Genomic DNA, 27,669 nt, shown 5'->3' on the forward strand with positions numbered 1-27,669 from the left:
TAATTCCGCTGGTCAGGTGTCACGTGAGGCTCATTTCTCGGGTACCGGACATCACACCGGACAGAGGTCGAGGGCGCCGCCCCTGACGGGTGCCACCCTTTGTAATCCCCGAGACTCAAGCAGTCTTCGATAGCCGAAAGTGTAGCTGAATCGATCGAAGAAGAGTCAAGTGGATTTTACGATTTAAAATTAGTACCCAGCGAGATATAATAGGCAAAATCTGTCATCAACGCGAAGCGCTCTTTTAGAACTCCGCCTCTGTCAAGTTTGCCCGTCTGTAGCTTGCGCAGCAAGCGTTTCCGCCCGAGTTCGTCGAGAAAGTTGGGACTAGAGCAAAACGAGAACACGGTTGGGAATGCTTGCTACGCAGGCTGAAGAGAACCCCTCTGCAGTGCCAGCTTGTGTATTTGCGCTGAATTCTTGGACACAAAATTATCGGAAAAGTCAAATTTTGAGACTCCCGAAGGTGTACGGTCTGACTAAAGGTCAATATACTCCACGTTCTTGGTTCGGTTAAAAGCTGCAATGTTTCCAAGGTTTTTTGAGGCGGAAAATAAACGTACAAAGAGTTGTGGTTATTTGATTGAAATTTCTAGAGAGTTCCTTATTTTTATTGACTTAAAATCACTGAAAAAAGGTTTACTACCCTTCCCAGCCCGTTTGCTTAATACTTTTGAACACAAATTTTGTTCTCATTCTTCGTGCCACTCTTGAATAGTTTAAATTACTTATATGCGTGCCCATTTTTTACCAAGCCATAAATATCTCATAAACTTGTCGATGTCAGTCGTTGTACTTCGTGCGTACGAGCTCAAGGTGTCGTGCGAAATCGATGTCTCGAGAGCTCCTTACCGAGAGAAATTATGCACCGCGCACGTGTGACGTCTTTCATATAAAACCAGATATAAAACATCAAGAAGAATGACCTCGAAATGGACAAGAAAGAATGTGATGTCGACACTAGTCTTCGAGATAAACTGAAGGGGTATAATGTAAAGGGCTATTGTGAAGGGGTATGATAGTAAGACGGCTTCTTATGAAGTACTTGATGATACCCCATGTTAGGCTGTCCTGTTCATATTTGTAATGGATTAATGGGTTCAAAATAGCAATATATAAGCGGTCCGAATAAAAATCATAACTGACCTTTCTATGCTTGAGCCGTAGACTTAGACGATTAATAAGAACTGACTAGTTAGACCAGTTCATTAGCCAGGTGAATTTATTATCAATCAAAACTGTCTATCTAGATCAATGATTAGGGTAAATTAAAGCGCTCGTTTTAACTACTCAATTTACGGACTGAAGGGTTATGTTTAGGGTTAAGCACTTATTTAAATGGTTAGCCGGCTTTCAGTTAATTCTTTTCGTATAGAGCCAAACCTCCACTAACGGCTACCTCTCCACAGCGGCTACTTGTGGATTACTGCTTTTCAATTTTTTTCGTAATTTTTTCGCTTGTCTCGCACTGTGTCTTAACACCTCAATTTAAGAGGTTCCAATAGGGTCACCGAGGAGGATCTCGTCCGCTTTTTAGGGACCGTTCACTTTTAATGGCGGAGGGGGGGCTGGTGGGATTTGACGGGTAGCCCCTGTAGTATATGATTCCCCCCCCCTCTTCATAAGAAATTTTATGGGGCCGCCCCCCCTTGTATCCGAAATTAATTGAGATGACCCCAATCCCCCCTCCCCCCAAAAATGACTTCAACCCCACCTCCCCCGAAAAAGAAAGGACAAAGAAAAACGACTAACTGAGTTCGTTATTTTTTTCCTAATGAAACATTCGATTTGGTATGCTTTTATGAATTTTTGCATTTCAGTGGGATAGTAGGGAGTCCGGGGGCATGATTGCCTTGGAAAATTTGAATTTCCTCGGAATGTCAGAAACGCTGGTTTTTGGCATTCTGGAAGGAAATTTCTGGTGACCCCCCTTTAAACCCACTAAAACCCACTAAAACCCACTATTTTTTCTTTTGACTCCCCCCCCCCTTAAAGCCATTTTTTCATGACCCCCCGCCTCAAATCCCACCAGCCCCCCCCCCCCTCCACCTGATGAAAAATGAAGGGTCCGTAAGTAAAACTAAAAAAGTCACAAGACATTTTCGGTATCGAATGAATTTAAAAATATCTTGTCAGTAACACATGTTTCTGTGGACGAGTAAGTCTTTCTATTTATGAATGGCCACGATATCCTGGATGTTCGATGAAACTAATTTTAAAAAAAGTGCCGCTAATATTTATGCCCTCCTTTCAGTTCACACATCCTAACATTGATATATTCAGCAAGAACCTTACTATCATCAGCATCATGTAGGAAAATATTTTTGACCAGGCAACAGCTGAAGATGTGGTGCTCGGTAACCTCAAATGTTTTGTATTTTTGCATTGTTTATTTGCTGTGTGTGTTGTCCCGCCAAAATTAGCTTCATTAAGCCAGCACTAGATCTAGACCTACCAATTTACTTAATTTAACAACGTTGCTGTTATTGATGATCCGGGAACAGTCCAATTCATGTAGCCCGCTCAAACAAGGTCAATGTCTGACAATACGCTCAATAATTCAAGATACGGACGAGCATGGAAATACTCGGGTGGCATCAACATTACACAGACCGCTTTGCGTCGTTGCCGTAATAAAGGATTTAACCAAACTTTAACTCCTTCTTCACTGGTCGCCAGCTGGCTGAAATGTACCTGCCTGCTCGTTGGTCCATCGTCATCTCGAGTGAATTCAGTCTTCCTTCGCCGCAAAAAACACAACAAAAATCTTCTCCAAGTCTTTGCTCTCTGTGGCCGCGGCATTGTGGAATAAACAATACATTCAGATGTATTCCAAATAAACAACAGAACTAGAAGTAATCCCCGTGCCAGAGTACAAGAACGCTCGTTGTGATTAAACGCCAAATGCGGAGGGCCACGCTTACTACAAGGGAGCGGTTTGTTTTCTTTTACGAAAGGTTGTTTTTCGAGGTATTGCCTTGTTTTGACACAAATAAACCGGAGCATGTTTTCCTTACTTTTCAATAAATAGAGTGAAGTTTTTTTTGTTTTTGTGGATTGTTTTTGTCCATTGGATTAAAAACATTAGTTTTGATTGGTGACCGATTTTGCTAAACCTAATTTTGGTCGACATGAGTTCGTCACAGTTCGTCATGACTGCAGGATCAACAGCCTTGATGACGTCGTTGACCATCCTCGTCTCCAGGGCAACCAAACCCAGAAAAGCACGGGCGGTTCGTTGTAAACAAATGAAGAAAACTGACCATTTACCAAGAAATTCCGAAAATTCCGGGTGGTATGTTAATGGCACACAGGTTTTCCGGGCGTTCCACTGGAAAGTTCCCGGGAATAAGTGGAATTTTTGAAAAGGTCGTCCTGCTTTCCCGTTGGAAATACAGAGGAGAAGTGTGACGTCACGTTACCATGGTAGCACTATTTCTGGATGACAACAAAACCAACGATGACGGCGACGGCAAGGAGAACGGCAAAAAATGATACGTTTATATTAACAAACAACAACTTTGCACGTGCATCACGCTTTTTTGTACATTTCTTTGCCGTCGTTGCACCACTACGACATGAAACTTCCTAATTTCACGAGCCCGCTTTATGGAGTAGGTGAACACAACACAAAAATTGTCGCTTTCTTTTTCTAAACTTAGATAACGATAGATACGGTCCCAAAGAAAGTAACGCCAAGATTTGCCAAATTAAATGAAATTGAATAAGAGCGGTGAAGTTTAAATTATCGCTTTGTTATCATCCAAAAATTTTGCTACCATGGCAACGTGACGTAACGACTCTCCTCTCTATTTTCCGGTGGAAAGCATGTTCCATTAGGAGTTTTCACAAGGCATCACTAGTTCCAGGCTATTCACGGCAATATCTGTCCCACAAATGGAACTTGTGTCAAATGAACACGTTCTTCACTCGATGGACCTTTCCGTGGGAGTTTCCGAAAGTTTTTTGGCAAACGGAAAACGCCACAGGAAACGAATCTGAGACTAAAAACGTGGTACAATATCTACATTGCTCTAATAAAATGAATGAGTTGCAGAAATACTAGCAACGGCGAGACAACGTCACTGAAGAAGAGGAGGGCAGTTCATGATTTGCACTAACATTTTCCGCTGGCTATTTACAGTGTTAAGTTTATATGGCCTATATGCGAAATACTTATTTTTCGTGTCTTTTCGGGTTGTCGCCTTAGACTGTATTCGCAATCAACGATTTTATTAATTATTCATTGACTAAGTTACACCTTTGTAACCCAAACTGTAATAAAACAAAAGAGCTGCATATATAAAATTGTTCATAAGGACTTCTTATAACTGAAGTGTCGACTCAGTATGTCTACCCAGCCTGTTCCGCGCAAACAAGACCACGAAAGAGAGGACCTCGATAATGATGTAGGAATTGGACTTCGATCGTCTTGTGCCTGGCTATCCACCTTCTCGTTGTTGTTCCAGTTTTTTCGCAAAGTGAAATGGACTGTATAGTCAAGTTCTCCTGAACTATCCGTACTCGTTCTCTCTATCATCAGAAACAGAGACAGAACCTCTCCTTTGTTCTTAGCAATTATTCGATAAGTCTTAGTATCATCTAAAGAATCATGGTGTCCTGACGTTCTGTCCGCCGTAAAAGGGAGATGAACGACGATCATTCAATAGCCCCTAGACTGGCATCTCGAAGCACGGCAAAGAACACTGGTTTGACGTATGTTTCATCAGCAGATAAACTCCAGAGGTGCAGATGGTTAGTCCGTGGGAGGACCTTCTCCAATCTCATAAAAGAGACTTCGTACATCCAACATTGAGGCGAGTTCAAGAACTTGCTTTTCTATACCGCCGTTGAGTAAGATCTCCGCAGGCAGCTTGGGGAAGCTCTTGGGATAGTAGTCTGAGCCCTAAATTGAGAACGTGGAATGACTTATCTGCACACAATGAATGATACACTGTAAATGGGACGCCAATACTTAGGGAGGGAACGTGCTTATTTGAAGGGGCGCTATTTCGTCCGTCAATTTTCCACCTCGGTAAGATTTTTAGTAATAAGTCCCTTGCATCTAGTTGTTCGAGTGGTACAAAACGGGCTTGCTGGAGAGCAAGAGATGCAATGGGAGAAGACAAACAAAGGAAATTACCACTTTAAATGATGTAAGCTCTTTGTTTGTCTTGTCCTAGTGCGTCGCTTGCTCTCCAAAATGTCGGTTTTGTACCACGTGAATGACAAGCTGCAAAGGACCAGCCCTGAAGGACCTATCATAAAATGAGGCTGAGTACTCAAGAATGATACAGATCTCGGAGGGTCTCGATCTGCATAATGCTACACTTCAACGTCCTGTTAGTTCCGATAATCTTACAATCTTACCAATCCTACCGAATTTCTGTCTTACTATCCTTCGCGTCATACTCCAAAGATTTATTGTATGTGTTCAAGGGACCCCTTCATACTCTCTAGATGCCGGTTATGCGACTTTAAACCGAATATTAAATGAAAACACGAGGGGGCAGGGATTTTTTGAAGCCCGGTGCTAAGTATAAATTCGAGCGTCTATGGTATATGAAGAAAACTTGACAAAACAGAAAAAAATGCGCTACTTTGCATGCAGGAAGGCCCGTTTTTTTGAAGAATTTTTCCCCCTAAGCCGCCCCTCACTTTAGAAGTTTTCGATCGAGCAGGTATCATTTTTTTTCTCTGAATAAATGTTAGTAGCCATTCTTTTTTAACCCATCTTTTTGAACGCGCTATTATTTTCAATAAATGGAAGGGCAGGTCACTGAGGTGTAACAGAAGGCCACTGTTACGAAAAATAACCACTGTTCTACTTCATTGGCCACAACAATCAGAACAATGACCTGCTGGTTCTAAAACAATAAAAAGATGCATGGAATCGGAAAATATCCTCGCTACTCAGTCTTCTCAAAAATATTAACCTCGCGCTGCGCTATCGGTGATTATCTTATCGGTCAGGTATTATCTTAAACATATCACTATTTAAGGAACCCCGCCACTTCCACTTGTGCAACAATACCTTGAATGCTCGATGAAGATGCATGGTGTAAAAACAGAATACAAAACGAATAATCATCAAACGAAGAAACTCGTCATCAAGAAGCTGAAGGAAGGCTAGATCTGCAAGAAAAAAAGAAAGACTCATCGTAATGGATTTTCCGTTTACAAAGCCATTCAAGATCGTTCTTCAAACTGTGTCCCCATTTCGCAACTTTCAAAAAAAATTAGCCACGATACGATCCACGCAGACGTTCCTAGGGCTTCGTCACGAGTTTGTTATAAGAAATCTAGGAGCTTTTCCTTTTTAGGAGACTTTTCCTGACTCTTCTAAAGTCTCGCGCTAAATTTGTCAAGGTTCAAAGCCGTACAGATCCCAGATCTCGAAGTGTGCTGTGATCGGTCTACGTTTTTAACCTCTCGTTTTGGCAGTCGTTCGGAAAAGATCCAGCGAGGAGACCCATTAGTGAGTTTAAATAACAGATGTTGTCCTTCGAGTTGTCTTCTTGCTATGTTTTTATACAATAGTTCGTCGTGAATCGAGTTAAATGTTCCGCCGACTTTTCGGCCATTTTTCTTTTCACAACCAAAACAACTCAACCTCGTCCCCAGGTCTTCTTGGTTAATGGTGTATAAACCTCCAACTGTGCTGCACTTTTGACATCATCGGTTGATCAATCGCAAAATTCTTCCAAATTTGGTCAACAGTAGCTGGTTGTGGTGAGTCAAGCGTGTGCTTTTAGCCAATCAGAAACGGAGAAATATTTTGAATGGACAACAAAAACATTTATAAGTTTGTAATGAACCGACAATTCAATCACCTGCCTGTCAATTAAAGTTGCAATGAGCTAGTGATTTCATTTGGTTAGCAATCGCATTACCAATACTGATGCCGGCATTCGAAGGAATCACGACAAGCAGCAAGACAGTCGACTTAAAACAGTTCTTAGACAGTCCTAGAGCATGCGCAGTCGACTTACCAACACATCGTGACCAGTCGTAAAACACTCGAAGACAATCGTTCATGATTCGTCGAACTTGTCGGTGACAGCTATCCCACAAGTCGCTGCGGAGATCAGCGATGCTACAGACATAACAAAAAGCCACCAATGGACTAAAGAGGAAGAGCGAGAATAAACTTCCCTTCCGACTTTGCTCTGGAAAACAATGATCCAAAGAAACAGTTATACAGCCTGAGTAATGGAAATTCGATAGTACTATCATTAATCGTCGACTACAACCGAACCTGTATTAAGCGGACCTCTATTAAGCAGTGCCCCTTGAAATAACTAGAGTAGAGAGGCTACTGCCTTTTGTTTCATCTATTTAACAGACCTTCTCGTCTTCTCAGATAAGAGTAGAAAACCGTAGGTCCTGTCTCAAAGTACTTTAACTGAGTAGACTCTTGTGGCACGTAAAAGGACCACAATGGGCATAAGATTCTCTAGCAGTGACCAACCCTTTAGTCTATTTCCAAGCAATACTGAGTTTTATTATATCTCTCTGTTGGTGCGCGCACTGTGATTTGTCAGTTTAGTGGGTCAGTCGTATGTCACTGTCAAACCGAAAAGTCGAAAGTTTGCTTTGCTTGCGACTATTGACAGAGAAACTTTATTGTAAGGCTTTCGTTTCAAGTAGTTTTGGACTATAAAGGATGTGCTAAATATTAAATGAATGTTTTTGACAATTCAAAGCCACGATTTTGCAAAGCTCACGACCGTTCCGCTTGAATCGAAATATGCGACGTCCTTTCAGTCTCTATTTAAACCCAGATATTTTAATATAAATCTTACTAGCCTCGTTTTCTCGATCCGCAATGTAAATCACGGAACCTTGTGTTTTCCACTTGGATATATTGCCCAAGCGCTAAAAAAACTCGGTCGGGAGAACTTACAGCACGGACCTCGAACTCGTTTAGAGAGCTACGTAATTTGGTATTCGCCTATTAACGCCCGAAAGTGTTTGAAGTGATCTAAATCTTTAACGAAATCTTAAATCTATCGCTTGAAAAATGCAACAAGGCTTGATGCAGTTTCAAGTACGAACACTAACGTATTTACCTTGCATCGTCGTGGGAACTGTTATAGGCGACATCAAGGAGATAAGCGGCTGCCCAAACAAACTTGGAAAATACTGCAAGTGAAAGCAAAGTACGGTCAAACTATTTTTAGACAGAGACCAGTAAAGCTGCCACGGGCTGGAAACGAGTTTAGCGAGAGATAAGCGTCCACTCAACGCGTAGATAAAACCAACTGGTTCTTTCTTGCCGGATCTCTGACGTAGAGATGCTAGAGCCAGGCGTCACTTGAAGTTGAAAGTAAAACAAAACTGAAAGCAACGCTGGCAATACGGTAAAGGGCTGATTTATTTGTCTGTGCGCCAGTGACTGATTCGTTAGAATTCTTGTTGTCCTGTGGTACTAAGTGTATTCTCCGGGAAATGTGAGCAGATTTAGCAGTGGGGGTGCGACGCTTCGACCACGGCACGCGTTCCGCCGGACGTTTTTTTTTTTTCTGAACGGCGCACGTCAAACGGAAGTTAACCTTTTTTTCTTTTACCATGCCGGGGGAGGGGGGGGGGGGGGGGGGGGACGACTCCAATAGCACCTGATACTGCCTTAACGCCACCACATATGTGTGGCTAAGTGTCTACACTCTTATAGAGACGATTTGCCCAAAACTTCAGAGCGCGCGCGGAAAGTTGCAAAGAACTCGTTTCCAGCCCCTTTCAAGTGCTCTCGCGTCCTTGGAAAAAACCTTACACTGCTTTGCAATAATTTTGAAGAAAAATTCATTCACTTAAACGCCCAGTATAGACAGTCGTTTCTGTAAAAAGAACATTAATATCTGCCTGTGGGTAAATAGTCACTTTAAGAAACAAAAACTGGTTCTTTACCATTTACATAGACAAACTGGTCGATTCACGGTTTGGGTAAATGGAAAGCAAAATTCCGGACTAGCAAATATCGTCCCTGATTCGTGTTTACCATTTGTACAAATCAGTTCCTTTAACCGAGAACGGCTGGGGAGGCCTGAAACTGGTATCAAAGACCGCTTTGAAGAAAAGGAACGCAAATTTCCGTTTGGAGTATTCCGTCCAGAAAAACAGGACTATCTTTTCAGATGTTCCGTAGCTCCCAGAAGTTTTTCGTTGGAACGGCCGAAAAACTCGTGTTCCATTTAGACACATTGAACACTGCAAAGCTCATCGTACTACGTGGAAATTAATTTTGCTAGACATCAACTAGTCTCCCTCCCAGCCGCTCTGGTCGGAGTCACGCAAAAACGGCTCGGGCGAATGCGAAGGAGACTAGACATCAACGCGACACCGATAGAACCCAAAACAGAGCGGTGTTGTAGCCGTCGACAACAGTTTCACCATTACTATGGCTCGTCAGGACGGCGCAACAACAGACAGAACAGAAGCTCTGTCTTGGGTTCTATCGGTGTCATGTTGATGTCTTGCAAAAGCAATTTTCACGTAACACAATCAGCTTTGCAGAATACAATGTGTCTACTTGGTATTTTTTGTTGATTAGGTTTTCTTTAGATCCTACTTTCTGCGGCATACTCGTTTGCGGTCCTTTGCAGTTAATGTTCATTGAATTTCAATTACTTCCCAAACGGATTTTCCGGAAACTTTTTGTAAATAGTAAGCACTATTAACTACCTCATACGGGTCGGTTAGAACATGTATCGTGAGAACCGTAAAGGGGTCTTGTTCAAACTCACCCTAAAAGCATAACTATTGGAGCTATCTATAATCACCATAAGAGGCTTCCTGCTGAACGGCACAAGGTCTTCTGGGTACAAGCTGAAGAACACAATTATGCAGTTCTTTGTATTACTGTTAGACCAGTTTTCAGTCGAGCGTAATCCGAGCGTGTTCAGTTGAGCGTATTCTTGGGCCATCGTAGCCTAAGCTACGTACAAACGGACGCAACAACTCCCAACATTGTTGGGCCAACAATGTTGGAATTTGTTGCGTCTGTGTTGGTAGTGGTGTGCCAACGGATGCAACAACTCCCAACAATGTTGGGACCTGCATTGTTTCGTGGGAAGGATACAACCCATAAGACTTTGTAAACCATGTGTAATGCGCGTGCTCGGCCCTAACAATGTTGGAAGAGCTGTGCAAATGGATCCAACATTCTTGCACTACGCTTTCGCCATCACGGAACAAAAGAAATGTTGGGAGTTGTTGGTCCAAAAGTTTGACCGGTTTCAAGGTTTGCACAACAACTACCAACAACATGCAACAGGGTGTGCAAACGGACGCAACATGTAACATCCAACAATATGGGGTGGGGCTTACAAGCCGCAGTTAACGGTACACAAATGTCACGCACCAGTGAACATCCTTTAAGTTGGCTCTCGCACGTCTTGTACCTTCCTCGTTTCCCGCCTTTTTGTGGCACATGGCAACTCCTCCCATCTCGTAAGGACCTGGGATAAATCCCAAAGGAGAGAATTATGCAATGCAAGTGTCAAGAGTTTATGCTAGTATCACAATTGTTCACACTAAACTAGCCTGTTCCAAGCGTTGAGATGGTGGGGAGGGCGCAAAAAGATGTAAGCAAGAGAAACAGCTCTCTCTTCCTTCGTATTTTTTCCCCGCACTCTGACATCGCACCGAATTCAACTATCCACTAACCTTCCTCTCCAGCCTTTGCGTTTCCAAGGCAACCATCACCGGAGACATAGACAAGCATAACGCCATTGCTAGGAAGTTCCTGGAAAAGAAAAACCGGCATACATAATAGTTATTTACATCGTTCTAGAATAGAGCTTTATGCTTTAATAATGGTATGATCCGCTTTTCAAAGAACTCGATAGAGATACATGCATTAGGAAACAATGAGTAAAAAGACACGACTTTAGAAAACTAAACCACCACCAAACAAAAACATCATCACCTCCGTTACTCAAGGTCAGGTTCCCTAAGGGTGTTCCCGTTTTTAGAAACGAAATTTCTCCCGCAGTTTCTCTTCTAACGTGACTCTTGCATGAACACCTGAAAACCCAGACCTCAAGCCCTCTGCAAAAACAGGATGTCTGGAGTATTCACAAGGTAGCAGGGGACAGAAATGGTTTCCCAGTCACCAGCCCATCTTTGTGTCGTCTCGCAATGCGTCTCGCCGGGGTGGGGGGGGGGGGGGGGGGAGGGAGGAAGAGTAAAATTTAAATAAAAACAACTAGAACTCAAAGAAAGAATGCGTTTGAGACAGTGGGTCGGACCTAGAATGCAAGGAAACTCTCCATTTTTGGCTAGTCAAGCGACCCGCGGGAGAACAAGCGGGCGAACGCGTGATGCCTCGCGTGACTTCTCTTGACTCCCCCAAATGGACAGCATGCTCGCAGGCTAGGCCGGTCCCAGAGGTGAGACATAAATGCGAGAGAAAAAATGAGTTTTGCTGCACAAACATATAACTAACCTTTAAACCACAGGCCAGAAAAACGTATAACTGTGTTAACGTTGGTTTGTATAGCAGATACTTGTGGGGATTGGGCCTCTTGGAGAACGAACGAGCAATTTCGCTGGTTTCCTAAAAGAGAACAATATTTCTCTGACCGTTTATAATAACTACAGAAACTAGAACAACAACAGATGTCGGCCGGATTTTGTCTTTTGATTAGAGACCCTTACATTCGATGACTACGACGATGAGATTTGACTTAAAGGTTTTTTTTCGCGTATTCTGAAAAGCTAAGGACAACTCGGAAAGCTTCAATTTACTTTTTTCACCACAAAAATTTAAAGGGTTATTTTTATAGACTGCTATTATCTTTATTGAAGGAGGTTAAGCCCCCTCCAGATCGAAAAATAATTAATCTTCTAACATCATAAACTTGTTTCAATCAGTATGACACTTTTGCCAAAACCAGTAGTAGAAAGACGACGATTATCACGTTTCCCCTGGGTAAGAAATTATCAGATCCAAGCTTGCCCGTCTGGGCTTGAAAAAAATATATTTCGTTTTATAATAAACCTGAACAGGGCTCACTTTATCAGAGGGGCTTTCAGAGACTTCGTTGGTGGTGACCAAGGTACGTGGTGGAACTTCCTCGGGTTCCCTCTCCAGGGCCTGCAGCATGCGGAACATGTCCAAAGTTAACTCACTAAATTTTACCTGAAAAACAAGGAAAGAAATGAGGATTGGTATTTTAAAACATATATTCACATCCAGTACTCTAAACTCGCTAACTTCAGGCTTTAGGCCGGGGGAAAAGGTTGCCATATTTCCTTAACGCACTTTCCGTGAAGTATTCCATATCAGGCGCAAAGCCAGCCACCAGACCAAGATACTCCCGAGGCCGTTAGCAGCTACTTTAACTGTTTTGAGCGTATACTTTTTTTTACCCGTTTCTGCCATTTAATGACAACCTTTCCCGACAAAAATCAACCTCAGTGGCTCTCTTAAAGCTTTAAAAAAATACCTGCTTTTCACAGTTTCCCACGATAATAATTTCTTGTAAAGATAAGGCTGTACCGCTGACAGGCCTCTGAGCTGGAATCTCCTGTAGTGGAAAATTGGAAGGAAACATTTTGTCCATTTTCAATCTAGGCATCACAGCCCATTCATAACACAACAACCCACAGTCAATTCACTGCTTTTGAAGGACGTCGCCTGTTGATAGACGGTCTGTTTTCACTTAAGAGATCGTGAAGCACGCGCATGAAAATAAAAACCGCGGGGGATTTATGTTCTCGCGCTCCGTGCTCGCTCTCGCGCGCTTAATTCACTCGCGTGCTTGTCGATTTTTGAACAGACGAAGAAAGCAACGTCTGTGTAAAGATAGTCCGTTTACAGACTTCTTACATTTTTGCTCGACAACGTGCAAACGTTTGTTTTGCTGATAGAAACCGATCACTTTTTTGCCAATTTCGTTGCCGTCGACGTTGCCTTGCGCCTGTTTACATGGACCTGGGGGACCAAAGGTAGGTGAGGTAACCCGCTTATGTGGGGTAACCCGCCTGTCCATATAATCTCTCCTATGGTCACTCCACCTATCATGTAAACGTGATCCCATCAAAATGAGAGATTATATGGACAGGCGGGTTACCCTAACTAAGCGGGCTACGTCACCTACCTGGGGTCGCCACGGCAACGGGGGCGAAAATATCGCTTACAAACTGAATTTGCGTTCGATTATTGCAAATCGCTTACTTTGTCAAATGCAAGCGAACTCTTCTGGAGTTGAAATTCAAAGAACCATATCAAAGTTAAGAAAGGGAAGTCCTCCATGAAACGTAAAAGCCTTTTCACGTCCAAGCCGTGCAGTGACGGGTACATTCAAAATTACGGGGAAAAATCCGACAGACAGCGTTTTTATCTGGACGATGAGCTATCGCGTCGATTCGTATGTTTTCACACCTTATGGCAATTTTACACCTCTCCAATGCAACGAGGAATGCTAAAAAAACGCAATTAATTGTATGGATAGTGAGTGACTGTCATTCGCCGAGTGGACGCCGCGAATATGCACGAAAACTTTGACGAACACCTGCCAGTACATACCTTCGGTAAGTGCGGGAACTTTACCTGCCCCGCTCCACCAGACGAAAACGTTTCAACAGAAGAGTGTGCTACACGACTCAGAAAGTACATATTTTTCTTAACTTTTGAAAACTCTCTTTGTGAAGACACATTACAGAAAAATACTGGGGGTTTGGACTTCAAAACGATCTTGGCCCATTGTACTTGGAGGTGCAAACTACAAAAAACTCGCAATTCCGGGATCTTTCATGTTCAAAACTTTCAAACTGTCGAACAATTAGCAAAGTATATTGAGTACTTAGACAACAATGACACGGCGTAAGATGCCTTTTTTGAGTGGAAGAAATACTACAGACTCGAAAAGCCGGGTCTTATGTTCGACTGAGCACTCTGCGAAGCGATACAAAGTACAAAGCGAAATACGCGAAAAGTCCATGACAATTTAGACAAACATTGGTACAAAAACAAATGCTACGGTCGGATTAAGTTACCTAGAGTAGAGGCCTTGCTTTTTGCAAAGAGATTACACTATTTTTGTAATCCCTACCTCTACTGAGGCTAGGGTCAAACGTCGAACTTTTCATGGGACGAATCTAACGCTAATAAGTGAGAACAACAGATTTTGCTTATTGGCATTTGGTTCGTCACATGGGTGAAGTTCGATGTTTGACCTGAGCCTTAAGTTATAAATGATGAGAGTTTTAAAATGAAGATACGCTTCTAGACGTTCTCATGCACATCTTGCAAAGTGTGTATGTTGTTTTTATCCAAACACTTGTTGGCGATTGGGCTTCCCGCAAAGAAAACTGTTCGTAAAGTTTTCCGTGCAAAATTCAATACAACGCATTATGAGAATAAATGTAGCACGTGCTGGAATTCTAAGGCAGTTACCGCTAATTTGCTAGAAAAATCTTCACAGCACCGGTCAATTCAGTAGGCTGTTAAACTAAGAATGGAACCTCGAGTCTGCTAACGAATCAACGTTAAATGGTCAAAAATAAAGTATGGTTACCGATTAATTTCTGACTCCTCAGTTTTTTAAAGGAAAATGAAAAGATTGTTTCTGGATAAGAAGATCGTCTATTTTTCCCTTTGAATTTTCTGCGCGCCGCCATTTTGAATTTGTGGGCTATGGTACAGAAATAAAGGTTGATTCTTAACTCACATTTTCGGCCATTCTGTGTGATAGAGTGACGGGTACAACATCGGGGGTCATAACTGTCACCAGGGAGTCCGCCTGCATAAAAGAAGAACTAAGTCAACACGTGGTCAGCCATCAAGAAAGGAAGATACCGTAAACTGCCGGTTATACTGAAGCCCTGGCCTGTTCTAAGTGTCAAAAATTTAGTTTCGTTTTCTGAGCACAGCGTAGACCAAACGGTAACCTTGAGATCTATAAAGTGTTTCAGGATCGCTTGACTTTTCTTAATCGACATATGATAGTTTAGATTAGATGGATTTTTTCGATTTGTCAAATTTATTGAAAATACCGGACTGCCAGTCATTTAGTGTTTTGAAAACCTTGACCGGTTACCGGCCAAATAGCCACAGCGTTCGAGAAAAGGGCCGCAGGCCTTGGTGTAGCTCACCTCCATAAACGCTGTGACTTCACTGATCACCAGTCGCCACTCTTCATCATCCTCTGCTTCATACACGCTCACATATTCCTCTACATAATGATGAAGTTCCTGAATAAGTTCTTTCACAAGATCCACCTTGTTGAGAAGCAGACTAACCACAATGAAGCGTGCATAATAACGCAACTTCTTTACCATCAAATCAGGTCTGAAAAGAAAACAATAACAAACAAGTTGCCACCAAGGGTGAAGCTAGCCCATAGACCTGTAGGCCCGGGCCCTACAAATTTTTGGTTTGATCACTCTACCGCTTGCAATAAATTATGCTTGTTGGGGTGAGCTAAAAAGCTTAAGAGCTCAAAGTCATGCGTGCAATTTTCAGGATATGTGGAAATGAAAGTCAGCCGGGCCTACAACTAGTCGAAAAGCTGGCTACGCCCCTGGCCGCGCTATCCAAATATATACCGGTCCCAGTTGTAAAGGTGGAAAGCGCTATCTATTGGACAGTGATTAATACTGTGCATAGTGCTATCCAACTTTTCAAGCCCAAAGCTAGTTTCTTCCTGCCGCTAAAATTTTGTTAGAAGATGCGCCATATTGACCAATAAACAATCGATAGTTCCAGAAGGAATTTTAGCAAAAAGTGCTTTGGATTTCCATGGCATTAGCCTGAAAAATTAGCCAACAACCACTGGTTTCCCCTCGAAATGACGACCGAGAAACAAGCACAGAAATTCCATACTGATGACGCGTCACTACCAAGCTCTGGGTAGATTTCTGGGTAGTCCTTCTGATTGATTGGTTGAAGCAAATTTCCCTTGCAGAGCGACCAATCAGAGGTGCTACCCAGATCTGGGCAGTGACACGTCATGTATGGAATTTCTGTGATCGTTCCTCAGACGTCATTTGCACAGGGAAACCAGTGGTGGTATCGCAAAATGTCGGCTGTTTTTCTCAATTTAGCATGGGATTGGCTAAACAGTCAAACAGGAAATACGAGAAACTAAGGACCGAAGTAGCGCATCTCACATAAATAAACTCACTCCGCACAACACTTTTAAGCAACTCAAAACCTACCCAGATTATTCGTACATAGTAAAAATTTTTGAAATCCCCTGGCTGCCCTTAAGGCAGTTTAAGCACAACACTCAGAATTTTACAATTCCGTTTTTATCGGATTTATTTTCTCCAATCCACGCAGACTAAATTAAATCATTTCCGAGTTGCCTGAAGCCTCTGTTTCAAAGCGAGGCCAAGTGCAAAGCTAACGATATGAAAATGATTATTTATTCACATGCAAGTGAAACTCATTTTCACTAGAAAGGTTTTGCACTTTGCCCAGTTTTGAAATTGAGAGTTTTTCAGGAACTCGGAAAAACTACCATAAATGATCCAATAGATGCCTAGAATGTTTATTTGATTTGAGGAGCAGGGAGAAGACAAATATCAATAAATGTTTCTTACTTTTCTTCCTTGCTAGCTTGACTGTAGTATGCTCTGGATCGGATAGCAGAGTAAAATCCAAATGACTCATGAAGATAGTTTGCTTCACTTGTTCTTAGGCTGGAAAGGTCATTAAGAGATTTCACATTTATTAACACAGCTTTTCATAAGATGATGATGATGATGATAGAATTTATTTCAGTGTCAGGTCTTCTAGCTGGCCATGTAAGGCCTACCAATAGGGGACACTAAATTAAAATACTGTAAGCTCTAACTAATTAAATATATAAAAAAGTATATTTACAAAGCATAAAATTTACAAAAATATATATCCTAAAAAAAATGTTGATAAAACGTATTCGGATTTATCATATAAAATAATACTTATTGGTTTAGAGGAGTCCTTTTTGTCTGGAAAATGTCATTTATGTACGACATAAAAAGCAGTTTTTACAGCCCTCTGTGATTACTTGTTCAAGATCTACCTTGTGAATTTTCCTTTTTAAAGCCGTAAATTGATTCTGCATTTTTTACTTTCTTGCTTAGTTTAGACCATATTACTGGGCCCACATATCTCAGGCTATGTCTCCTGTAAGTTGTTGTGTTGTATCGAGGAATAAAAAAGTCACCAGAATTTCTGAGTCCATAAGGTTTAATTAATACTAACTTTGCTGGTCTGTTGTATGTGATAGTCACTACTAGGTAAGGCTTTGTCATGATTAAGCAAGGTATGGTAAGAAGGACAACAGAAACAAGCAACTTGTTTTGCAACATTGCTGCTAAAAGGGTTGAACAACCTGTGCAAAAATCAAGATCAGAGTCAAAGTGCCCTTACAGTAGTTTAATACAGAAGCAGCAAGATTCAAAGTGCAAGATAATGCAAGATGCAAAAAAAGATGTCCTTACTAGTAATGATAGTAAAGCTGTCCAATTTTAGATGCAATCTCTCCAATTTGCCATCTTTTTAGGTTATATTTGGCATCCAGAATTGACCTAAAATAACAATACAATAAAATAAGTTTCTTGACATATCCCAAGACGCATACCTGCCAACCTCAGGAGATCTAAAATCTGGAGACTCTCTATTTTGCACTACACCCCCCCTCCCACCCCCGAACGTCAACAGCACCAACACCCCCCCCCCCCCCCCGCGCCAACAAATTGCCTTAGGACATTATATGACGTCTTACATGAAGTTCATGGAATCAAAATGCGCTTTCATCATTGTAATGACGAACTAAACTTTGTCATTGACTAAACATGTGCAAAAATGTCCCAGAAACTGTACAATGAATACAAAAAGTTCGAATTTTGTGAAAAAATGGACTAAATTTCAAACTAAAGCACAGAAATGCTCAAAAGTTCATTTTATCCGGGAGATTTGGTGCTCTAACCGGGAGACCGGGAGATTTTATGAAAAACTTGGAGACTCCCGGGAAAACCGGGAGAGTTGGCAGGTATGAAGACGGGTTTTAAAAATTAATTTACAAACAGTTACGAAAGGCAGAAAACCTAGTTACAATATACTCTAAAACTACTAGAAAATAGCCAAGATGAAAATCAGGATTTCTTTCATGGACTCTCATCCAAAATAATTTAGGGGTGTGTGGAAAACAAGTGTCGAAGTCTCCCTTTTGACAAACTTGTCCACAGGTTCCTATCAAAGACTCTGATTTTTTCTTTGTCCTGTGCATATTGTTCTCTTGACATGTTGATCACATCATCTCTCATTTCTTCAGCGGGCTTAAAATTTACCATCATTCTTTATTTATCACACACGATGATTTCGACATTGATGATCCTAGCGGTATGCAGGACGCACGTCATACGTATAGTATATGACACAGCTTGCCACGAGTCCTTTGTAGACCCGTGTACGGAAGGTCATAGGCTCAAATCCTGCCAGAGACTCTGATTTTTTCTTTGCCCTATGCTCATGACATTTTGATCACATCATTTCTCATTTCTTCACCAAGCTTAAAATTTACCATCATTCTTTATTTATCAAATCAAAAGTAATTCTGACTGGAGATTATGGAAGTTTGTCAAAAGTCAATTAGGGCTTTGCACTAGGCACCCCTTAACTTAACACTTCCACCCCAAATAGTGGGCAAAGTTAATTAAACATTTCCAAATTTCATTTTGTGAAATGAGGAAAAACATAATATAGTACCAATAATCCATATGGAAGTGCTGCTAAAGATGTTTCATTTGAATGGTCACACCATGGCATTTCATTCACAGACTCAATACCTAGAACTGAACACCCTTCAAAGACTCTAAAATTTCTAGCAGCGAATGGGCTAACTAAGGTAAAAGGGCTTATGATAAAACTTATGATTTATGTGTTGAGTTGAGCATGGCTATGGTTTTATATGGAAAGAATCCCAAATTACTGAACTTGCATTATATCCAAGGTGTCCAATATCTTAGTTTTGTGCATGAACTAAGATCTCTTTGTTGTCCCAAGTGTGAAAGCAAGTTGCCTGAGGCTAATAGGTGCATGCTTTATGCTAGCACACAGTTAATGTTCTACCTTAACCACACATTGTGTTCTTAATGTTGTTACTTTTTATAAGTTCAAAAAATTGAAAACGATATCTCACACAAACAATATTATTACCTGTGCTTCTGCTGAAACTTCCATAACTGGTCAACAAAAAAAATACATCAAAGTCAAATTTCAAGTGCTAATAAAAGAAATTAAAAGGTCATATGACTGTAATGGCAGGGATGGAATTAAACTGCTATTCAGAATAATGCAAACTTACTCTAGTATAAACATCAAATGTTTTTCCAAAGTGGGTCTGCCAATGCTTGTTTCCAAACTGTGGTAAGTCTCTGACAGTGCATAAATTGGAGAAACAAAGACAAAAAAAAATTAATAACATCATAAAATTAAATGACAATGAAAATTTCATTTAAGATAATAATACTGGTAAATAAGACAGGAGATCTGAAGTCAATAACAAGGAGTATATCAGTTGAGAAGATTCACTTATACATTGGTTTCTACATGCACTCCAAACTGAATTTTCCTACTTCCTATAGCATTTAAACAATGAAGTCTGACACTGTACTAATTAGTATTAAGCAGAGGCGTTGCTTTTACAGTACCCAGGTAAATTCTGACAGGTGACGTGGCCTTGAAACAACATCATAAAACATGTGAAATGGTGTCAAACAGCAGACTGAAAGACACTGATGATGTAAAATATTAAAAGGCACATTGCTTCCTCCTCAATAACTGAAACAATAATGGATTTTCACATTCAGACTAACAGCGTAGGACCCCCATTCCCCCCTCTATCACCGCCAAAAGGACCTCAAGATACAGTGTGCAACAAACGTGGACTGCAGACTTGCAAATAAACAAGGGAAACAGTGCTGTCAAATGCTCTCAAAACTATGACAAAACAGACTCAATGTTGAGGTTTGGGATATAGTTGTGATTTTTGTAAGATGTTTATCCACAGGTAACTCAGGCTCAGTATTTCTGTCCTGTGTGGGTTTCATATAACATGTAAATATAGAGAACATAGAAAATGGAAATAAAAATCTATGTAAACCATGTGGCAAGTTGTTGTTGTCCTGGTAAGTTTCATCGATTTTTATTTCCATATACATTTTCTAGCAAATTTCCAAACCTAAACTTTGCCCCATATGTTCTCTACATTTACTCATGTTATCTGAAACCCGTACAGGACAAAAATAGTGAGCCTGATCAAGTTACCTGTGGTTTATCTGCATCTGCCAGTCTGCACGTCTATAGTCTGCATTTGTCTGCATTTGAAGGAGCAATGCATGTGCAGAAAAACCCAGCAGGACAGATTTTATCTTATACCCTCAGTGCTTATTTTTTCTACTGAAGAAAAGATCATTTCATGCAAATCCTCTTTGCATTATAATACACTAGCCAGAAATCGTGGTTACGTCGGGGGGGGGGGGGTTGGGGTGGGGGGAGGGCAAACAATACCATTATGGCAAGAATTGGCATATATTCAATTGTAACTTCTCGTCACCTAATTTGAAAAGACGAAAAAAAGTAAAGGGGCACCAAGGATACAAACACCTCTGTTACTCAAGACACAAACAGTAACTCTTTGCTGAGCCCATCCCACACTAGAATAACAACACACCCTCAACTCTGCATACTTAGAAATGTTTCAACTTCACGTGAAAACAGGTACAAGAAAAAGCCACAAATAAGAGTCACACCTTAGCGAGTTAAAAAGCTGTCGTGATTTCTCCTGTAACTGGCAAAACTCCACGACGATCTTTCTTTCTTCAGTTTTGGAATGCGTTGCATCGTTATTTACATCTTCCGCCATTTTGTTTGACAAGAGACTGCTGTCTGCAGTTTCTTTGGAACGCTGGCTCGCATCCAGTCCCAATCTCTTTTGTTCATTCTTTTATATATTCTTTTCTTTTTCTTTCTTTTTCTCTTTCTTTCAAACCCCCATTTTTTTATCAATAAGAAGGAAAAAGAAGAAGAAAGAAAGAAAACAAACAAACAAACAAAACACAAAATTACCACTAGACTTTTTTCCGCTTCTCATTTTCTATCATTCCTTCTGTTTTCCATAAGTTTCCTCAAAATCGCCAGGTTACCCAGTAATAATATTTTTTGCAGTCATGTACATTTTACGTGATCGTCAAGAGGAAAATCTATTTAAAGTCGAACTCGTGACAAAATAACCTTCAGTCATTTCACATACGAAATCTCCGTTTCAAGATGATCTTATAGATGATTTCTGACGTTTAAAATGGAGAGAAGTGTTACTTTCGAGCTTGGGTTTTTCGCTGGTAGTCCATCGAAGCCGTCGACTCAATTGAACAAACCGAGGATGCGACATATTTCAGACCGCCACCCAAAACAACTTCTGGACACTTTAGATGCTTTGCGACGATGTCAGGAGCTGTGCGATGTAGTCATAAAGGCGGGTAGTAAGACTTTGTTCGCTCACAGAGTTATTTTGGCAGCATGTAGCCCGTATTTTCGCGCCATGTTTACCGGCGAGATGGCGGAAAGCCGACAAATGGAAATCACAATTCAGGATGTCGATGAATCCGCTATGGAATTACTAGTTGACTTTGCCTACACGTCTTCGATAACTGTAGAAGAGAGCAATGTCCAGTCACTTCTCCCGGCCGCTTGCTTGCTGCAAATCGCAGAAATTCAAGATATATGTTGCGAGTTTCTAAAACGCCAGCTTGACCCCTCGAACTGCCTTGGTATCAGAGCTTTCGCCGACACTCATGCTTGCCGAGATCTCTTACGAGTCGCTGATATTTTCACTCAGCACAACTTTCAAGAAGTTATGGAAAGCGAAGAATTCCTTCTTTTGCCTGTTACTCAGCTACTCGATATTCTGTCGAACGACGAGCTTAACATTCGTTCTGAAGAACAGGTTTTTACGGCGGTCATGAACTGGGTGAAATATAGCATTTCCGAAAGGCGATGCCATCTTTCACAGATACTCCAACACGTTCGGTTACCTCTGTTACCACCCAAGTTCTTAGTGGGAGTAGTTGGCACAGATCCCTTGGTAAAAAGTGATGAATCTTGCCGGGACTTGGTAGATGAGGCAAAGAACTATTTGTTACTACCTGAACAAAGGTTGCTTATGCAGGGTCCTCGTACACGACAGCGTAAACCCACTAAATGCACAGAAGTGTTGTTCGCGGTAGGGGGTTGGTGTAGTGGAGATGCCATCAGTAGTGTAGAACGCTATGAGCCTCAGACAAATGATTGGAAAATGGTGGCCACCATGAGTAAGAGACGCTGTGGTGTAGGCGTAGCGGTTTTGGATAATTTATTGTATGCTGTAGGTGGCCACGATGGTAGCAGCTATCTTAACAGTGTTGAAAGGTATGACCCCAAGACTAATCAGTGGAGCAGTGATGTAGCACCTACTTGCACGTGTCGAACAAGTGTTGGTGTTGCTGTGCTAGATGGGTAAGTTTAAGATAATTTATTGACTTTTATTGCTTTGAAGTCAAACCATTACAGTGTGATGGCTTCAACCGCTGCCACCTAAGGACTTTTAGCCAATCAGAAACCACTCCTTCAACAAAGAAATAGACATGTGGACCTCATCGGGAAACTGTCCTATTTTTCAATTGGTCAGTTTTGCTGCTACTTTTTTTGCCATTTAGAATGGCTTACTTCTAGCGAGAGCCAATCTGGAACCAAATTTTTTTTTTCTGTTGACTTGCGTTGCCTTGTTGGAGGTGAAAATCGAAATCATGTCTGTACAGCTGAGAATTAATCAGTTTGGTGGTCTTTATGATAACACCTGAAACTTGCTATTCTTTGTCCACAAAAAGGTTCTAGATCTCTAAAACATTGGCAATCTCAATGTGCAATCTCTCAAGAACTTGGAACCAGAAGAAGGTTTAAAGAAATACAGAATGCTAATGAAATATCACGCAACACCACACTGAGCGTGCTTTTCCATCCTGCGATCAGTATGGGAAAATATTGACATATTTCTCCGGAGCTGCAAGAAAAAAAAGCTTTTTAACAGCAAGTGAGAAGTTTAGGATTAACTTTCTTTGAATTACGTGATAGGTTCATGCGGTTTGAATTTCCTTTCGGCTGAAGAGGGAGATTGGGATTACTCCGTGTCTTCTTGCGTTATAAAAACAGTGCCCAGCGCTAGGCCGGCTGTTGTTTTTTTTTCTTGTTGACTGCAAGTGTCTCTGGTAAAGGAAGACATATCCTTCCTTTTTTTTGACAAATGAATATTCTGGACCCGGATCTAGAATAATGACGTCTTGTTGAAGGAATAAGAGAATACAATTCACGGTAAAGAAAAACACACGCCATATTTTCAAACGACGTCTTGTAATCAGACTGCATGCTTTCTCTCCCATAGATACAGGGCACTTTTGTACCCCTTACCGACCAATAAGTATTCCAACCCTTCAATAGATATAAAGCAGCTTGCATATTTTACAAAAGCGGCCACAGACGAAAGACGGGTAAGTGCATACATATGACACACTATTCTAAACGGCAAAAACATTTAGGATCAAAACTAACCAATCGAAAGATAGGACAGCTCCCGATGATTTCTTCACACCCACTTCTTTGTTTAAGGAATGGTTTCTGATTGGCTGAAAGTTCTTAGGTGGGCTCGGTTGAAGTCGTCACATTGTAATACTGACACTAAGGGGGGCATTTTAAGCATGTTAAATTTTGCGAAAATTTAAGGTTTTTCCCCAGGGACAAAGAAGTATTTTCAAGAGGCTGTTTACAAGGTTCTTAGTAAAAGTACATATGTAGTGGGTTGGTAGGCCTGCACAATTTTTTCCTGATCATATATTGTTATCATGACTGTCACAGTATGTGTTAATTTCCTGTGCCATGTTTTGTCACACTGGGCCCATGATTGCATTGTTTGCAAGATAATATGGTTTTGGTTTATTGATGAAACACAAGCAGAAGTGGTTGCTAAAACTGTAAATGAGTAAAACCTGTTGGCAAATTTTGTAGAAACACAATGTTGTTATCTGTTGATCAATATGTGTGCTTCTGATAATAATTATTTGACTCAAGAATTTTAATAAACTCAACATTACATTGGGTAGTTTTTCTTGTAGCAACCACTATTTTGTGTGCTTTGTCACTCCTACGTGGGACACTGATAAAAGCAAGACTGTGACTGGACAAGTCACCATACCATGAACTTGGTACGCATGGTTTCAAAGCTGAAATCTGATCGGATAAATTTTGAAAGGCTTGTATTAACTGAAAATTGCAAAATAATTTTGCTGCTTTTAAAATATGTGCTTGAGAAAGTTCTTCTAATATGTTTTGATGGTGTGGTTGTGCACAGTTGGCATCAGATAGCATGCGATTGCACAATTCCAGGAAAATCACTTAATTCATAAAAAAATTCAAATTATTTGAGTAAACTAAATAAATTTTAACTTTCATTAAATATTTTCCCAAGCTTATCACTATTTTAGGGTGATTTATACAATTAAAAATAGCCTTGAATAATTTATTGTGGTACCATTTTAATTACTTCAAAGACATGCGTTGTCATCTGTAGTACAAACTGTCATTTAATGATCTTTTTTCTTTAAATTGTTCGTTTTAAATTCTTTTGCTTCAATTTATAAGAGGACAAAAAAAATTCATTTAACTTTTTTTTCCTTAAATACATGCGGTACAAATGTAGATGTTCTGTTGTTCTTTTAAACTCAAATTGTCTGTGAACAAAATTTAAGTGATATTCCTCCTCTGAATCCTGGTAAAACAAGGTTACATTAGCCCTGAAAAAAATCACATGATTCACATAATTAACTGCATATAGTAGACTGTGTAGTCTAGACCTTTCATATCACTTAATCTGCCCTGTAAATGCTGCATGATTTTCTTTTTTATTGCACTCTATCAGAGGGCCTATGGATGCACTAGTATCTTCTTTTGCTCTCTTTCTGATCAACCAAGGAAATTCTTTCAGGTACATGTATGCTGTTGGTGGGCAAGATGGTGTTTCTTGCCTTTACATTGTTGAAAAGTATGACCCTCAAGAAAACAGATGGTATAGAGTAGCCTCCATGAGTTCCCGAAGATTGGGTGTGGGCGTGGCCGTTCTTGATGGCTACCTCTATGCTATTGGAGGTTCAGACGGTACCTCACCCTTGAACACAGTAGAAAAGTATGATCCTAAAACCAATCGCTGGAGTCCTGTTGCTCCCATGGGAACAAGGAGGAAACATCTTGGAGCTGCCTTGTTTCAGGATAAACTTTATGTTGGTGTGTATAATTTACTGTGTTTGTTAATGTGTAGAAGTTTTTGCTTGTAATGTTGACAAAAGCATGAATACATCTGTACATCAACTTGACTAGTCCCTGTTCAGCAGTAATTTAAGCACCTCTCATTTTGAAAAAAATATAAAGCCTTTTTTAATTTTCGAATTTTCACAGCGCGTGACACCACGGTGGTAGCGTAACATTTCAAGCAATAAAAAAAGTGTTTATGCTCATGTTAATTAGCTCATAAGCAAAAAGAAAACATTTTTATTGCAGAAGTGAAATCCAGATGTTTTTGTTTATTTCTGGTCACCATATTTAGTGTCCCATGCTGGTACACAAGCATGGCATCTCCATCCAAAGCTCTAAAAAACTGAGTGATACTTTTTGGTAAATAACTAAAAAACTGTGTGCTGCACAGAGCATGAGAGCTGAGACTTGGATATGTTGCATATTTATGAGTCCTGTGTATCATTTCGTTTTCTTTAAATGGTTTCAAGTTTATTTTTTTATTGCATGACGGTGAAAACATGCTATAGCCATGCTGTTTCATTCAACATGATATGTTTCCTCTTGTTTTAAGTTGGAGGACGCGATGATGCAACAGAACTCAGCAGCGCCGAATGCTATGATCCCAAGGCAAACCAGTGGTCTCCAGTGGTGGCAATGAATTCTCGCCGCAGTGGTGTTGGACTTGCAGTAGTGAATGGACAGTTGCTTGCTGTTGGAGGTTTTGATGGAAACACTTACCTTAAAACAATCGAAGTGTTTGATCCAGTCTCTAACCAATGGAAGCTCTATGGTGGAATGAACTATCGCAGGCTTGGGGGTGGGGTTGGGGTCGTACAGCTTCCTCTGAGTGATGCATTCGGATGTTGACATGTTAAACTCAACAACAGAGATGAGCATGGGGGGTGGGGGGGGGGGGGGTGTGCCTGTGAGGCTGGTGGAGCTTTGAAATTGTAGCCAGGTGCAAGTGTCTCCTTGACAACCTTGAGAGTGGCATTCACCCAGGCACTGTCAGGCTGCTATTAAAAACCAGTGGAACCTAACATACTTACCAAATACTTACCCCAGGGTAGGGCTGGGTAGGGAGCAGAAAAACATTTTGTAAGCATGAGCCAATACAGACAACAACGTACAAACATATCATCATCACGATAACAACAACAACAACAACAACAACAACAACACAAAACATCATACAAACATAATGGCCTGACCTCAAGAGAAAGGCTGTAAAAAGACCCATGAGCTCCTGTGATGCAATGAGGGTGCCCCTGCATATCTCCTAAAAGCTACATATATGGCTTGAGTTTAACTTACATTTAGCTTAAATTTCATTTAGCCGCATGGTAGTGATACACTGTACTAGATATCTTGCTGGTTGCCTGAAATGGTGTTGTGAAAGCCGGCCCTGTAGGCAGTTTAGAGGCAAATGAAGCAGATCAGTTGCTCCAGTAAAATCTTTGAAGTTTCTTGCTTGTGCTTTACAACAAAAGCTGACTCTGAGCTGACTCTGTATGGCTAAGGCAGCTATAGGCGTGGCTCATGCAGTCTTCAAAAGCTCTTGAATTTCAGCCACCATCTTAATAAGTCTTTGAATCTCGTTTGAGTCATTTAAAAGCCACTGAATTTTATATTTCACAGAGAAAAGTACTTGAAAATTAAGATATTTCATTCTCAATTTAATTGCAATTTTTTTTGAGATCATTATTTGACATCCAACTTCACATGTACACAGATATTTTATCACACTAGTTTTTGAGCCTTGTTTGCCAAAATGTGTTTCTTGCTTTCTTCTTTCAATGCAGTGTGTTTTGTCATTGTTAAAATCAGGGCCAAGGGTAAGTGCAAATGCATATGTTTGACAATTTAGGCAATGTGGCCAAGTGCTTGGCCTTAAACGTCTTTGAAAAGTGCTTGAATTTTGTTTGGCGTTTTTTGTATAAAACATGTACACATTTTTACTGACAATGACCTCGATTGGTATTTTCATCTGGCTACAGCCCCAGAGGCTCCTTTTTTAGCCTTTTACGCAACAACACCGAAATCCTTGTTCTGGGCCAGAACCTGTATACCAGCGCAATGATCGGCTTGTTTAAAAAGCCAGTGTCAATTTGCCAAACAGGTTGAAGGGAAATTTGAAACTCATTTCCAGTAATGAAGTTAACTCCTTGAGGGCCCAGAACAAGAATATCGGCGTTGTTTAAGGAGAGGGGAAAAGAGAGCACGTCTTGTCGCTCTTCCTATCGCCCCCTGAGCTCTCACCAGTCTGTGTGACAAGAACATAGGAGAATTACAGGGAAAATATTGCAAAAGAGGCAAAAGGAAGCTTAATGGACCGTACTGAAAAGAAAAAGAGTGGA

The 27,669-nt window shown here is 40.8% G+C and overlaps 2 protein-coding genes across 3 annotated transcripts; one reads left to right on the top strand and one right to left on the bottom strand.

Annotated features, from left to right (window-relative positions):
• Window positions 1-4,216: 4,216 nt before the first annotated feature.
• LOC140936958 (protein SCAI-like) lies at window positions 4,217-20,878 on the bottom strand. Of its 2 annotated transcripts, XM_073386470.1 has the most exons (17): window positions 20,749-20,872; window positions 19,302-19,371; window positions 19,154-19,179; window positions 17,437-17,523; window positions 16,552-16,650; window positions 15,100-15,295; window positions 14,676-14,747; window positions 12,450-12,530; window positions 12,017-12,142; window positions 11,447-11,557; window positions 10,666-10,744; window positions 10,361-10,457; window positions 9,744-9,825; window positions 8,073-8,145; window positions 6,993-7,169; window positions 6,035-6,135; window positions 4,217-4,906 (listed from the first exon to the last, which is right to left on the bottom strand). In XM_073386470.1, exons 1-17 carry the CDS (start codon window positions 20,859-20,861, stop codon window positions 4,757-4,759), a joined length of 1,740 nt encoding a protein of 579 aa, XP_073242571.1. In that variant the 5' UTR covers window positions 20,862-20,872; the 3' UTR covers window positions 4,217-4,756. The 2 variants fall into 2 exon arrangements, with proteins under 2 accessions (XP_073242571.1, XP_073242572.1); XM_073386471.1 differs by lacking the exon at window positions 19,154-19,179 and having other exon boundaries at window positions 20,749-20,878.
• Window positions 20,879-21,211: 333 nt separating this feature from the next.
• On the top strand, window positions 21,212-26,201 carry LOC140937660 (kelch-like protein 20). Its single transcript, XM_073387221.1, has 3 exons — window positions 21,212-22,489; window positions 25,008-25,303; window positions 25,884-26,201. Exons 1-3 carry the CDS (start codon window positions 21,297-21,299, stop codon window positions 26,177-26,179), a joined length of 1,785 nt encoding a protein of 594 aa, XP_073243322.1. The 5' UTR covers window positions 21,212-21,296; the 3' UTR covers window positions 26,180-26,201.
• The last annotated feature ends 1,468 nt before the right edge of the window (window positions 26,202-27,669 follow it).

Source organism: Porites lutea, chromosome 5 (assembly GCF_958299795.1).
Source record: "Porites lutea chromosome 5, jaPorLute2.1, whole genome shotgun sequence".
Lineage (NCBI taxonomy): Eukaryota > Metazoa > Cnidaria > Anthozoa > Scleractinia > Poritidae > Porites > Porites lutea.